The following is a 16297-nucleotide window of genomic DNA, read 5'->3' on the forward strand; positions in this document are numbered from 1 at the left end:
TTCCGCATCAATAATTTCACTGCAAATGCTGCACTATTATAGCCTTAGAACCCCCCGTAGCTGGCTCTACCGGCTATTAAAGGCCCGCTCCCGCGTTCGGCTCGGGCCTTTAACAAGGGAGAGGGCCTTTAATAGCCGGTAGAGCCCGCTACAGCGGGTTCTAAGGCTATTAGAACATTCTGCCATTAGAGGGCAGAATGTTCTCCTACATAAAACAAAGGCTTCACGGAACAAGAGGGGATTAAAATCCCCTCAGGCTCCTGAGGCTTTGTTCACAGCTGCTGCTGTGAACAAAGAAGATTGGAATGTTGGCGCTGCGGGCTTTTACGGGCCAGTAAAAGCCCGGAGCACTCCATTGTTTTCAATGGAGCAGCCAACATTCCAATGTTCTAATATCAATGATGTCATGGAAGACGTCATGTACCACAGGGCAGGAGTTATAGTTTCTTGAGATAAGTATAACCTTAAATGCTGAATTTCTATGGTTTGCATGTGTAATATCTGAACTTAACAACAACGTTTCGGTAACCTTTGGTTTTATAGTGAATTTCTAAGACTGCTGTCTGGAAAGTTTTGGGGTAATCCATCAAGCGGGGGCTGAGAAAAATAGGGGGGTCCCAAAACACGTTTTCATCATTTATTTTTCTATAGGAACTTTTGACACAGCTACAGCCCAAACCACTGAAAGAGTTTACACTAAATTTGACAGAAAGCTAGATTTTGGTCCAGAGAGACTGCTTTTTCGGTTATGGTGTAAATCCATTCAGTAGGTTTGGAAAAATTAAGCTTAAAAAAATTGTATGTATCACACAACGGAGGATCCGCAGAGCCGACAGATCTCATTCTGGGATCTGATTGGCTGCCACCGTTCAATTAGGAAATGGTGGCAGCCATCTTAGGACTCAGGGCACGGCTGAAGGCTTTACATTTGGTAATAAAATATTACTTTATGAAAAAAACCTAGAAATTCACTGAAAAAAAACAAAGCTTAAAATAATGTTACAGTTAAGTGAAATGTTTGGTAAACCTCTTAAACGATTTAACTCTAAGAAACACAGAAATCTGGGGGAAGTGCACAACATATCTTGGGACGCTTTAGAATGTATGTATCCTACAATGTTATGTACGGCACAACTTCAAAATCAGTATTATTCCAAGGCATGCAACTATGTAACACTGTGGTTATTTGATCAAAATAACAAAATTCAGTTTATTAAAAATAAAAGAGCCACAGAAATTCACCAGTTATACGTACTTATCTCAAGTCACAAGACCTTGTGCCATAAGGTAACTTTAATTCGCACCCTTGCCATGCACTGCTAATTACCCCACATATTACAACACCCATGACATCTTCTATGAGATCATGAAAAATATCAATGCAACATTTGCAAATAAATTACTGAATTTCTGTGGTTTTTAGAGTTGAAAACATTGCATTGTTACTGAGAATTCACCTAACTATAACATTGCTTTAACCTTTGCCTTTTTCAGTTCATAGATGCATTTACACACAAGCGTATATGTGCTGTAACTCTTCAATACGCTGCACCACATGGGTTGTTTACTCCTGAAGTACAGATTGTATGCATGACAAACTACACCAGATGTCTTCAAACAAGGCTCCTCTTCACAAGGATGCTGTGTTATTTCTAGGGGGGCTGCAGTTTCACAAGAAACCAACTCAAGGCTCTTTCCAGTTTTCTCAATTTCTGTGAACAAGCACAGCTGCCTAAAGAAAATTGTCCAAAGCTTGCCTAACCTGCATAACTGTGTTACTTGTGTGAGTTGTACTTGTTTTGGGCTTCACTTTATGGACAGTTGTGCCTGTGCTGTGAAAAAGTCCAGTTTAGCCAGACTGGGCTATTCCCCACTTCAAAGGGCAACATTTTCCCCATTTGCTCAGGGAAAAAACTTCTCCTGGCAGGTAGGCCAAATATGGGCATTTATCTGCCCGTGTGTGAGAAATTTCTGGATATGGCGTCACCAGCCCAATACCATCTTTAAGCAGGCTCAAAGCTCTGCCCAGCCCCAACGTAGCAGAACTGTAAATTATGTACAACGTGAAAGCAGTACAAGTGACAGCCCTGCAAGAAGAGTATTGGTTGGTTGCCCTCTACCCCATCCTCTGCCTTGAATGCCTACAGTAGACTGTAGTACTAAGGAATGAGTAGAGGTGGAGCCCTAATGGAGTAGGGTGGTACCTCTGCAAAGAGGAGTTTAAGCATAGAGAGCAACACTGGGGCTTAATGAGGAAGCATATATTTTCATGAGATGAAAATACAGAAGTTAAAGACAACCAGCTCTTCAATCGAAACTGTAGCTATTAAGATGTCACTGGAAATCCAATGAAATGTTAAGAATTTTTGCTCAGTCATTACACGTACAGGATCAGCATTAAGCACGTTGTAATCTAATCCTTTAACGGGGAAGGGCCTGGAAGCAGTTTTTCTAGATCTTCCCCCCAGTGCTAAATGGACACCAAGAAAGGGATGTTTGGCAATTAAGAACTACATAGAAATGTTTGCGGTGTAAAGTTGTTTAAATTAACATACCTGATGGCCACACTTGAGACACAACCAAACATCTGTGGGAGCCACTGGTTCTCCATCACTTGTTCTTCTCTCCCTCAAACAGTCCCAGCAGATGCACCAAACATTCTGCCCCAATGATCTCTTGACTTGATTGACGTCTACTGCCTGACCTACATGTTGGCAGGTTAACCCTTTAAAACAAAGATAATAATATATATTAATAACGTCCAGTGTGTTCTGAGAACCACTTAGGGAAATAAACAAACTAAATGATAACCATACGGACATATCCATATAAGTGCAAAGTAGGCCCCAAGCATTAAACAATGTCCCCCTTCGTGCAACAGTTTTAATACGTTTCTTTCAATTCTTATCACTGCGTTTTGGCTTGTAATACATGAAGAAACAAAGAAAATATACAATAACGTATGTTACTAGGGATCTTGGTTAGCCTAGTACTGACTACAACACCATGTAGTCAGTAATGAAAAAATCATACTAAATGTTTAGCATTCTACCAGTGTCTTCCAGCAAGTACAGCGATATATTTTCCCCAGCTTAAAATTGCCTTAAGTCCCAAGTAAGTTAATGGAAAGTACATTTTCTCCTCTTTATTTTCTAAACCTCCATTTTAGGCGTTCAAATGCTGGCATGCATGCTACAGGGGATTCAACTGGAGACAAAATCTATTAATTAAGTAGTATAAAATGGAAAACAATGAAATTTGGTTGTGCCAACTTTAAGCAGTAGGACACAATCTACTGTACTGATGACAGCCATGAATGGGATCCCTTACACTACTGTGATCTCTTGGGAAGGAAGACACACTAGCTTTCCAGCAATAGGACTCCCCAAACCTCTCGCCAAGGACAGGCCCACCCAATTTCCACCATTACACTATTGCTCGCTTATGTAAATTATAGTTTTTCCCTGGTGAACGCCTGGGAGGGTGGGTTATTGAATTAGAACCAATTCAGTAATCTTGATGTTTCCCGACTTTAAGAATCTAATCCCTAGATGCCATGATTCTCATTCAATGCACATTATGGTGAAGCAATAATTCGGACTTACAGCAGGGAAGGGAAGTCATATTTTTACCCAGGTTTCAAACATTATCAATAAGGAAGAAAAAGGCATTGTAAACTGTGCGGTTTGCTCTATCCTGACAACACTTTGTCCTATCCTGACAATTCTATCATTAATGGCAGCTGAAAAGAAAAGGTGCACTTGGAAGCCAGAATGGCAGATCAGACACTTAGTACTCATGAGTACCTGCAATATCGTCTGATGAGTCTTCATCGAGAGGTCTGCTGTGTTTTTTGCTCCGTTTTCCTTTGTCGGGGACACCAAATGAAAATGATGGGTCCTTGACACGCATTGCTCAGAAAACTCAGAAAACAAACCTCTCTTACCTACATGAAAACAAAAAATGTGAAACAAAGCTAATTAACAAACAAAACCTTTGCTGAGGTTGTCTGAGTATATTAGGTATTATGAATCCTTTTTAAAATAGATGTGGATCACTGGCAGTTAAACTGCAGCAACACAATTGCAGAATCACCACACAACTAACTAGACAAATGTGTTAGGGAAACAGCTAACATGGAGCAACAGGAAATGATATCTGACCTGAGACAAAAGAACAAAAAAATGATAGATTCCGAATATGCTAAGAACAAAACTAATTCTGTAGTTCTTCCAGCAGGACGGTAGCCTATCACTCAAAGATACTGCCTCATCCTTAAGCATGTTAAGATAATTGCCTCAACCGGGAGAAACAAATTTCTGCATTTTTGTCATATTTCTGAAAAATGAAACACATTCTACGTAAATGTACAGATAATAGGCATCATGTGTAAGCCACAATTACAAAAGGTTTGTATACTGTAGTATTTCATTGCATAAGCAGTCTAGGTTATGGCATAACTATCACCAAACCTAAATATTTTAACACAGCCTACACCATATATTGTCTTATTTGTGGAACCTTATTTGCATCATCTGTTACAGAAGAAAAGTATGGAGAATACTGCATGTGAGCACACATGGAAAAGGAGAAGGAACGAAAGAAAACAAGGAAAAGGGGAAATTGCCAGACAAAAGAAAACTACAGTGAGTGGTCTAGAATGGGCATTTCAACATATTCGTTTCTATATACTCCTAAACACATCACCTGTTCCTTTTTTTATTCAAAAACCTGTCATGTGATGCTTGGGAACACATAAAAAACTGAATTCACTAATGTCATGAAGCATGTTGTTCCTTAATATTCTCAAAACAATGCTCTTTGCAATCATGAATGCTTTCCTTAGAAATTGTTTTGAGGGTTCTTGTGTAAACGCATTAGATCACCACTAATCAATGCAATCAATGTTTTAGAGATTGTCACTTGTGCATCCAAAGCTAAGAAGAGCCCCTCTATTATTACTCTCCAAATTGCTTTACTCTTTTGCGTTAATAAAACATATGTATTTGGCCACTTCCAAGGTAATTACAAGCCCAAACATCCGTCACTATTCGATTGCCCCTATCTAAAAAGTTTCTTCTGCGTCAAATACTTTCCAAAACATTTTTGCTATATAGAGGTATCCTTAAATTAACAAAGAAGCTAAAATTGTTTTTTAGCATCTCGGAAAAAAAAACCTTTGTGACAAGGTCAAGCTCCATTTCCCATAAATTATGTAAAGCTCTCAAAGATTCCTCATCCCCAAAAACTTTTAGGAGTTTTTGAACAGTTGAAACTTACAATTTCTACTTTCTACTTTCTTAGTTTTTGCAAAAGCTAACAGTGGAGAACCAAATACTTGTGTGTCAATAACATTTTAAATTATTTTTTTCCAAATATTTCTTCTTACTTAACAATAACGCATCATGCATTTGAAACTTAAATGGTCACTATAAAACTGAGATCAATTATTTCAGACTAGATCCAACTTAATTATTCCAGCATGAATGCACAAGGACCAAAAGATAATACATAGATGCATGGGTTTATATAGTCACAATGACTGCTAGCTAAACTTGCTGTGCAAGCTTGTGTTAAAACCCAGAACAACACAAACACTCTGACTTCTTCAGATTAAACATGGGCTGAGCACTGCACAGGAAAGTCTGCTAAAATATCTCCAATAACAATGTTTCAACATAACGTCGCATAGTTGGATGGAATAGAACACCTTAAAACTTGGGCTGAGGGGTGAGTATTTCCAGGGTCAGTGGTACCAGGTGTCAGCTTGAAGCTTGAAACGGATATGGTCAAATGGGAACAGATAGTGCACTGTATGCGGTGGAAGCAGAAAACGCAGAGCTGATGATGGCCCAGAGGAAAGTGGAGGAGCTGTGGGATACGTTAGACTGCCGTACACTATGCGAGTACAGGCAGCGTCTGCACAGAGAGTGAGGACAAAAATGGCCGCATGCTTGCATGGTTATTTAAGAGGGCGGGACCTCATCTGACGATTCTCTCCTTAAAGCGCCCAGATAGGAAGGTAGCGCAGATGCAGGCAGGAATTAATAACCTGCTGCGGGATCACTTGTCTGCTGTCTATAGAAAGCTGACACAGGACTTTCCGGAGGGGCTGTGGGACTTTCTGGATAGGCTTGGCCTTCCTCAACTTACTGTTGAACAGAGGGAGGGTAGGGAAGAGGAACTCAAGGAGAGGGACTGACTGAAGTACCAGGGCCAGAAGCAAATGGACTACAGATGGAGTATTACCAGACATACTTTGCTTTTCTGGTCCCCCGCTTGCTGGAGAAACTGCTGGACCAAACAGACCCGGTCATACAGGCCGCTTTCTATGTTCGTAGTAGTCACCAAAATCCTATCTAAGGCTCTAGCAACTCATTTGCGTGGGGTGGTGCTGCACATGGTGCATGAGGACCAGTACGGGTTTATACCTGGCCGTGGGGCACACAAAATTTATGGGTTGGCCCATGTGATGCACTCGGAGGAAGGTTCGGACTTGGATGCTGCGCTAGTGGCTTTAGATATCAAAAAATATTTTGATACTCCGAGCTGGGAGTATCTCTGGGAAGTATTGAGATGCATGGGTTTGAAGCCAAGGTTTCTGTTTTGGGTGCAACTCCTGTACAGGTGGTCAGGGTTGGGACTGGATGTAGAGCATCCAATTGTAAAGCGAATGAATAAGGCAGGGTTGGCCCTTATCCCCACTTCTCTTTGCCTTGGTAATAAACCCCTTAGCTGTGAGATTGCAGTGCGATATGGCAGAGTAGGGTATTAAAGTTGTAGAGATCTCTCATGTCATCTCCCTATATGCAGAGGATGCCCTAGTATATATGTCCAGAACGGTTGGTTGGCCTATTACAAGGAAATCATGGACAATTTTGGCAGGACATTGGGGATGCATGTGAACAAATGTAAAGCAGTGCTCTTCCCGCTGGCACGACTGGTGGGTGAACCCCAGCTAATCTCCCAGAGATGGGACTCGTGTGCGAGTGCAGTCATTTTTAATATCTCAGGATCCAGACTGCACAATTCCCGAAAGATGAGTATTGTCTGAATATGGAAAGGGTGGCTAAAGCCCGGCAGGCCTCCATCTGGTGGCCTGTGATGGGCAAAGCAGTCCTGATCAAAATGGTACTGCTCCCCCGAAGCTCTACACTTTGAAGAACTCACTGTGTAATACCCAAGCACCACGTTTACTGTACTGAATAGCCTGCTGGTGTCCCTGGTGTGGGCGGGTAAAATAAGTAGAGTTAAACTGGAGAATCTGAAGTTAAACCTGGAGCACGTGGGACAAGGCCTTAAGGATTTGCAGATGTACTATATAGCAGGATTGCTGCAGTACGCGGCCCAGTGGTGTAGGGAAGGTATGAAAGAGAAAAAGAAGCTACTGTCTGGGTTGGTGGACGATAAGGACCTCCCGAGCTATTTAATGCGTGGGAGAGGTGTTCAAAGTGGCTGCCTGTTTATTGTTTGTCAGGTAGCTGAGGACTGGGAACAGTCAGTCACACGGGTACTACGCATGGGTCCTCATGCCAGACTGTGCACCCCATTGGGTGGCTGCAACCTTTTCAGCAGATACACTCTCTGATGGATCTGATACAGTGAACAGAGAGTGGCTGTACTTTGGCTGGGGATCTTTATCTCAACAATAAGTTTATAACTATGGGCGATGCACGCAATTTATTTCAGGTAGCATAAGGGCAGTTTCTACATTCTGCTGAGTTGTTTCGCACAGCCCACGAAATCTGGACAGATTTCCCAGTGGAACCCATGGAGTCACAAACATTGACGGCATTACTGAATTCAGGGTCCAATGGGAACTTGATATCCCGAATTGATAAAGCATTAAGAGCTGACCGCATACAGAAATGATGGCGGTGAGGGGTAAGCAGACCAAGGACTTGCCTGTGCCACTCACGGATGGTGAGTGGAAAATGGCTTGCGCCCAAGTCAGGAATGTGGCTAGTAATGCCTGCTTTAGGCTCACTCATTTGTATTGTGTGCATCGTACTTATCTTATGCCATGGTTTCTACACAGCATTTATGCCTTTCGGTCGGGGGCACGCGCTACATGTGGTGTTATCCCGGCAACCTTCCTACACATGGCGTTGAATTGTCCTACTTTAAAGAGGTACTGAGAGCTAGAGATGTGACTACTTAGGGAGGCTCCACATGTCCACATAGACATCTCCAATAAGGAAAGCAAAAAAAGATAGGTGTTAGATTTGCACTGTTGGGGTTCGTCCTGGCGAAGATACGCCTGGCTGTACACAGGGCGCAGTCTAGGCCTCTAGACCTACGTAAGCAACTGGGTGACTTCAAGGAGTGGGAGGTGGCACAGAAACGAAGGCTGGCATTGGTGTGCACCAATGAACATGTGGAATGAGGAAAGGGGCTTAGAAATTTGTGAGGAAATGCTGGATCACCTGGGGAGGGTCGATCTACCAGGGGTGTGTTCACCACTTGCTTCCCAAGACAATATCCCGAGGGACACCACTGGGACGTGACACTGACAGGAAATGAAAGGGGAGGTACTTGCAGACATGATGACAATGAGGCCGCAGACTCGTGCATGCCTTCACCTCTCAACTGGGGGTTAGCTCATGTATTGCTCTTCCAAAGCCATGGAATTGTAAAAGGCCTCTTCCCTCCACTTTACTGTACCATTGTATATTCTGACCAAAATGTCAATAAAAAGAAATGTTAAAAAAAAAAAACCAACAACAACAACGTTTAAACATCATCAATGTTTCATGTATCTGGATTAGCAAATAAACTACTTTCAATTTTACTTCAAAATTATAGAGATATGGTGTTAATCAATGAAAGTGTTTAAATACCTGGGGTGGATGTAGGCACCTGAACAGCCTAAATTCATACCAACAACTGAAGAAATATAGATTTTCGTCCTGGTTGCGAAGTTATTATACGAAATGAAAGGATCTATAAAAATAGAGAAGCACATGAAATTCGGGACACCTGTAATATTCCTTCACTTTTCACAGCAGCGAATTTCATTTGTACAGCTTCAGTATTTATGAGAGGTAGCATAAATGCACATTATAAAGAATTTGGGGCCGGATTAACACAGCACTAGCTACAAAACACTGGTCTCAATTTGCAACCAGTATTGTTGCGACCAGTGTGGTAGCTTGTGAATCAACCTATGTACTAATAGGTTGGTTAATAAAATACAGGTTCCTAGTGGGCCGCAATTCGACCTTCCCCACGAATATTAATGATGAAGGTGGCAAATTGAGACTCACAAGCAATCAAAGCCATCACAGGGATGACAGACTGCAGGAGTCGGCAGACCAGGTCTGTGATTGCTTTTAACTAAAACATGTTTTAAATACAATCCGTTTTCCTTAAAGGAAAAATTGATATGTTGAAAAATAAAAAAATTAAAAGTCTGTATCGCTTTTTAGTAGTAGTTAGTGGACCCCGGTCGACCTCTTCAAGTTTGCAAATCACTTACCACCTTGTTAGAGGATCTGATAAAAGTTTAATGTCTTGTGACTGGAATTCGGTCGTAACGCATTAATACATACCACTACAATTCAGTACTTGGAAGGGACACTCTAAAGACCCCCCTTCCAAATACTGAATTGGTACAGGGTCACAAATCCAAACTGCGATCCGGTAACCTTGTTATTGAATAGCAATTTGAGGTTTGTGTATAAAAAAATACATTTTTGAAGTGGCAAGCGGCCAGACTCTGAATCTGGCCGTCCTGCAACCGCAAAGATGCTTTGTATATCTGGCCCTTCTTTCTATCATTCATGAGGACAAATAAACGCTTTCCTAACAATAGCATATAAATAAGCTGCATCTGTTTCACTTGCTACACTACAACATAAAAGTCAAGTTCAAATTGCTACAATTAGCTCCTAAATTGAATAAATCTAAAATACCATCCTGTTGTCATTCCATGCTTCTACAGTCAATCGAGTTCTCTTTTTCCTTCCTAATCTTTCAGAGAAAATTAATAAAACTCGCTTCTGCAAGACTTCTTAGTAGGGAAAAATTATTCGCGCCTTACAGTTTCCCGCGTTACCCAATTATCTCTTAACTGCATAATAATTGCATTTGCTGTATCTTTCATGTGCGCTCATTGCGAGAGCAGTAAATATATTTTAATCCTAGTCACTGAAGAACAGAGGATGGGGAGAACCAGATAAAACTAAGTAAGGTATGTAGAAAAGGCAGGTATCTCTTTGTCAATTAATCAGCTGCATCAAAAACTGGCCAACTGTATTTGCCATTCTCGCGAAGCAAACTCTCTTAAAAATCCAACAGAGTCAATTTTGGTTCGCGTTTTCAAACATTGCTTTACCACGTCAGCGTGGTCCAGTCCTATTTAAAGACAGTTCACGAAGAAAATGAACAAATAACTCGGAATCGCAATAAAGATGCTCAGGGAATAGTCACATAAGTGAAGTTAGATCATCAAGTTAACCGCTGTCCATAGAGCTGTGTGTTATGTGTTCGGGTCCGACATGACAAATGCTTTTCCTTTTAGGGGCGACAATCTGAGTAGCACCAAGCTGGATCATATCAGCACTTATTAGTCCATCACCTTGGGTGGGGGTGATCTAAGATATGTTAAGTAGCTCTTAATATGCTCATCTTCAAAAATAGCTTTGTATCAAACTAATAATGGTACTGCGATAAGTCTGGTAAAAACTGACCTGCTACTAACGACCTATAGTATAAGAAGATGGGGCCAGACGTACTAAGGCTGTTAGCGGTTGCAAACAGTCCGATTCACAAAACTGGACCACTTGCAATCACAAAATGGCCTTTTTGCTGGTACCAAACCCAAATTTCGATTCCGTACTAAATCACAGTTTGGGACTGCAAATACATACCGAATTGTTTTTTTGTCAGGGGTGTGTTTAAAGTGTCCACTCCAAATAGCAATTCGGAATGGGATGCATTAATGTTTTGTGACCAAAACCAGGTTGTAAAACCTCAATATGTTACAGATTACTGAAGTGTAGTGGAAAATAATTCGCAAACATTTTTTAAGAGTAAGCAGTGGTCCTATGGACTCTTAACAAAACAAAAAAAAAGACTGTTAAACTTTTCATTTTTTTATTTTAAACATATACAGTTTTCCATTAAGGAAAACAGGATACATTTAAAAAAAAAATATTGCTTTATTTAAAAGCAATCACAGGCATGACACATACAAATACAAATTCAGCCTTTCAGTGGTATTGTCCTGGAAGGCATTTGAGATCCTCTGGTCAGAAAAAAGTAATTGTTCCAAGGTTTTGAAGTGTCAGATGAGGAGGCCGCTCTGTATCAGTAGCGGTAGCCAAACTTTTGAATATAATGCCAGATCACATAGCAGGTGTAGACTCCAAATGTCAGGTGTTAGCCGCGGCGCCTACATTGCCGATCGGGATAATGTAGTCCTTTTGGACTACATATCCCATGACGCCTAGAGGGGAAGAGGTCGCTTAAAAATCAAGCACATACAGGAAGTAATGTGCGTTATTCGTTTCCTAGAACCCAGTCGGATGGACAACGAGGGCTCTTGCTGACGGCGTTTCCGGGGTTGAGTTGTTTGCTTAGGAGGTATAATTCCTCCTCCGGTTTTCCTTGGAGCCTGGGACCTTCCCGATATCAGCGGGAGTGTCTAGTTATTTTCCCTGGGGAACCTGACACGAAGGAGAGGTGGTAAGCGGTGAGACGATTTGGTGCCGGAATCCCTCGCCTTTCTTTTTCCCATTATTACAGTTCGACAAGGACACTGGTAACTTCTGAAGCACGGCGGTCTTTTGTTTGAGTTACCAATAAAGCACGAACGATTATCCTTGGGGCCAGAGAACATTATATGTTTGGCTACGACAGAAGGTTAATGTTTATTTTTGCGGGAATTGAACTGCCAGGACGATTTTTCTTTTCAATACGTAATGAAATAACACAGGGTTATTCCTACAAATTGCGTGACTATGACATGGGGCTTAGTGGATTAACTGAGTCATAGAAAGGACTACGAGATAGGTTCTTATCGTCGTTAATTTTATTCCCTTTCTTTTCGTTTCTGTCTCCTCATTATTTCGTGACTATCTTGTATAAAAGTGGGTGTTGAGCAACCCATTAGAGATCATCGGTGTTAATTGTTGGCTTGTGGCGTCCATCTATGATTCAGATGGAGCACAGATAGGCGTTGGATTAGTTCTGCCCTCATGAGTTATGGGCAGGTACGGTCGTTGGTACTTTAGCGAGACATTGCGAGAGTAGACAGGCAATGTGATATTAACACTGTGTATTCCTCTCTTTACAGATATCCCGTCCCTGCTGTTCCTTCCCCTTCCTTCCCTCACCTGATTACTCCAATGCACCGTGGTTTATATAGGTGACTTGGTGGTGTCAGGAGGCGGACCTTTATTTGCATCGCACCGAGTCTGAGGAGCATCTACAACGTGACAGAATAACGCACCCACGAATAACGCTCCTCCCGCTCGGTGTGATGCAAAGATGGCGTCTATGGATGATGTATTACAGGCGTTAGTAGTAGTGCAACAAGAGTTGGCTAGTTCTAGGGTGGAGGCAGCAGCGTTAAAGGAAAAGGTAGAAAGGCTTACTAGGAATCCCTTTGATGCTTCAGCATCCACACCACAGGTAACCGTGAATGTCTCCCCTCCTATCCCTTTGGCCAGCCCGGAACGGTATTCAGGGGACCCCAGGAAAGTTCAGGCCTTTCTAACTCAGTTGTCTCTACAATTCTCTTGTAGACCCGCGTCTTTTCCCTCTAACCTTTCCAGGGTAATGTTCGCTATTTCTTATCTCTCGGGAGACGGAGCCAATTGGGCCGTACCATTAGTCAGGAACGATGACCCCTTGTTATCGGACTGGAATGCCTTTCGGATGGCTTTCGAGAGGGTGTTTGATCATAGAACAACCACTTTTAGTGCTGACAGGGAATTACTGGAGTTGAGACAGGGGAGGTCTGATTTGGTCTCTTATCTCACGACCTTTAATAGATTGGTGGCAGAATCAGGGTGGCCAGAGGAGAAGAGAATGTCTCTCTATTATCAAGGTTTACGAGACGACATGAAGGATATACTCGCTCAAATAGACCCGCAGCCTTCCACTTGTACAGATCTTGTGAATCTTACCCTGAGACTGAATCACAGATTAGCAGAAAGAAGGGGAGAGCGTAGAGCGGGGGATAGGCGACCAGGCATTCCAGAAAGGGAAGTGCGATCTGTTTCTACTCCCAATGATATAGGTGGGGAGCCTATGGACGTGGGAGCCGTTAGGGCACCCTTGTCGAAGTCCGAGAAGGAGAGTAGGAGGGTACAGGGGTTGTGCATGTATTGCGGCAGGAAGGGTCATTATGTAAGAGAGTGTCCCCAAAAACCACGTAAGAGATTCTCCTACTCCCCCACTCAAAAGGCAGCGGTTACGGCAGGAAAAACATCGGAGAAAGAGGATTTGCCCGTTATAGAACCCCAACCGGTGTTACGGTTAACTTCCTTAGCCCTTTTTCCACAGGAGGAAAAGGCGTCCCACCTTTTGTTAGCAGTGGAGCTGGTGTCCAAAGAACAAAAGTTTCCAGTATGGGCGATGATAGACTCCGGAGCCACGGGAAATTTCATAGATGCAGGGGTGGTTAGGAGATTGGGACTTCCTAGCATTCCGAGAAAGGACCCCGAAATAGTGTTGGCGGTTGATGGTACACCGCTGAAATCTGGGCCCCTTACAGAACATACTGAGGACGTTGGGTTGATCTTCAAGGGGGTATCTCCGGAACATAAAGAAAGAATTAGACTGGATATAATAGAGGTTCCTCAGTATGAAATTATTTTAGGAATGCCCTGGTTAAGAAAACACAATCCTGTTATAGATTGGCAAACCAAGACGGTTAGTTTTCAGTCCTCGAGGTGTGAGAATATCTGCTTCTTGTATGACGAATCCCCCATGTTAGCATTGGCTCAAGGGTTACAGTTGGCCACAGTGATGGAGAAAACAGTGATATTGCCCTCTGTTTATGCCGAGTTCAAGGATGTGTTCGACGAAGGTCAGGCTGAGACATTGCCACCCCATCGTGTATATGATTGCAAGATAGATCTGATTCCTGGAGCTCTCCTTCCTTCCTGTAGGGTATATGCTCTATCAGACCCAGAAACCAAGCATTTGAGAAAATACTTGGATCACTTCCTGGAGATCGGGTTCATTAGACCATCTTGTTCTCCGGCAGCCTCTCCACTCTTTTTCATAGCTAAAGCTAATAAAGAGTTGAGAACCTGCATCGATTATCGAATGCTGAACAAGAATACAGTGAGGAATAGATACCCTCTTCCTCTCATTCCTGTGTTATTGGAACAGGTGAAAGAGGCGGTAATCTATACAAGGTTGGACCTGAAGGGAGCTTACCATCTGGTCAGAATCCGCGAAGGGGACGAGTGGAAAACGGCGTTCAAAACCCGTTATGGTCTGTTTGAGTACTTGGTAATGCCGTTCGGGTTGTGTAACGCCCCGGCGGCATTCCAGTATTTTCTGAACGATGTTCTCAAGGAATACGTAGACCGTTTCGTGATCGTTTATATAGATGACATTCTGGTGTATTCCACATCCCTGGAGCGCCACTTTGACCATGTTTCCTTAGTACTCCTAGCATTGCGACAGCATAGTCTTTTTTGCAAACTGAGCAAATGCGAGTTCCATGTCCGGAAGGTTGAGTTCTTGGGGGTGGATTTAAGCCCTGAAGGGTTTTGCATGTCGACAAGAAAAATACAGGCTGTTCAGGAGTGGCCAGTACCCACTAGTGTGAGAGACGTGCAATGCTTCCTTGGGTTTTCCAATTACTATAGAAGATTCATCTTTCATTTTTCTCACATTGTGTCACCTATAACAAGGTTACTAAGAAAGGGGGTGTCTTTTGTTTGGTCAGAGGAAGCAGAGGAGGCCTTTTGCTTTTTGAAACAGGCCTTCTGCTCCGCACCTATACTTCAACATCCACAGCCGGATGCCCCTTTTATCGTCGAAGCGGATGCCTCGGATATAGCGATTGGGGCCGTGTTATCACAAAGAAACAAAACCACCGGACAGCTTCATCCTGTTGCGTTTTTATCTAGGAAACTATCGGCTGCGGAACTTAACTATACGGTGGCAGAAAAGGAATTGTTAGCCATCAAAAAGGCATTCCAGGAATGGCGACACTACCTATGGGGAGCTCAACACCCGGTCACGGTATATACTGATCACCGAAATCTGCAGTATATGAAGGAGGCAAGACAACTTACCCAGCGGCAAATGAGGTGGATGCTGTTTTTTTCAGAATACGAGTTTGTGGTGACCTTCCGTCCTGGGGTTGACAATCGCAAGGCAGATTCACTGTCACGACAACAGGACGTGAGAACCATCGCTTCAAGACCTGAGGAAGCAATCATCAAACCTGAAAGAGTGCTTTGTGCCCTTCATATCTCCCATTTCTTAGAAAAGGTTTCTAAGCATAAGTCTGCTGCTCAGTGGAAGAAATGGGCGGAGTTAAGTCAGGACCGTACCCTTAAGCATGGAATACCGTTGCAAGGTAATCGTTTGTATTTGCCAACACGTGAACTTCGAGTGCAAGCCTTTAATTGGTGTCATGATGCGGTAACGGCTGGTCATCCTGGTTACACCAAAACGGCGCAAATAGTTCAACGACATTTCAGGTGGGAAGGTTGGGCTAAAGACGTTGCGGCCTGGGTGGCTCGGTGTGAGATATGTGCACGGGCCAAGGGAGAAAACGCGAAGAGCCAGGGCAGACTGATACCTTTGCCCACTCCGGATAAACCATGGCAAACCATTAGCGTGGATTTTGTGGTAGGATTACCAATGGATCAGGGGTACAACGCTATCATGGTGGTAATCGACAGCCTTACCAAGATGGGTCATTTTCTCCCTTGTAGAAATCTGCCTACAGCCAGTCAAACCGCCCATCTAATTTTGTCTCAAGTGGTGCGGTTACATGGTCTACCGAGAACCATTATTTCGGACAGAGGCCCCCAGTTTGTTGCTAGGTTTTGGCGTATGTGGTGCAAGGTGCTGCGCATTGAATCCGCACTGTCCACCAGTTTCCACCCACAAACCGATGGCCAGACGGAGCGCCTCAATCAAACCCTGAAAAAATATCTGAGGTGCTATGCAAAGGACGCTCACGAATCCTGGGTTTCGTTGCTATGGCTGGCAGAACTATCATACAACAATGCTTGGCATAGCTCGATACGGGAATCTCCTTTTCGTGCTAACACGGGGTTCCACGCGCAAATGTTGCCCATAAACATACCTAGGGAAG

General features: G+C 43.0%; 1 protein-coding gene across 5 annotated transcripts in view; it reads right to left on the reverse strand.

Moving 5' to 3' along the window:
- USP45 (ubiquitin specific peptidase 45) overlaps nt 1-16297 on the reverse strand; it is an 883181-nt gene that overhangs the window by 829639 nt on the left and 37245 nt on the right. For 3 of the 5 annotated variants that reach the window (XM_069235543.1, XM_069235541.1, XM_069235544.1), the window contains exons 2-4: nt 8841-8943; nt 3807-3946; nt 2556-2725 (exon numbers count right to left, since the gene is read on the reverse strand). In XM_069235543.1, coding sequence (XP_069091644.1) covers nt 2556-2725; nt 3807-3912 — 276 coding nt within the window. In that variant the 5' untranslated portion in view covers nt 3913-3946; nt 8841-8943. The remainder of the gene's footprint in view (nt 1-2555; nt 2726-3806; nt 3947-8840; nt 8944-16297) is intronic. The other 2 variants (XM_069235542.1, XM_069235545.1) reach the window with 2 other exon arrangements.

The sequence above is a fragment of the Pleurodeles waltl genome, chromosome 5, assembly GCF_031143425.1.
Source record: "Pleurodeles waltl isolate 20211129_DDA chromosome 5, aPleWal1.hap1.20221129, whole genome shotgun sequence".
Lineage (NCBI taxonomy): Eukaryota > Metazoa > Chordata > Amphibia > Caudata > Salamandridae > Pleurodeles > Pleurodeles waltl.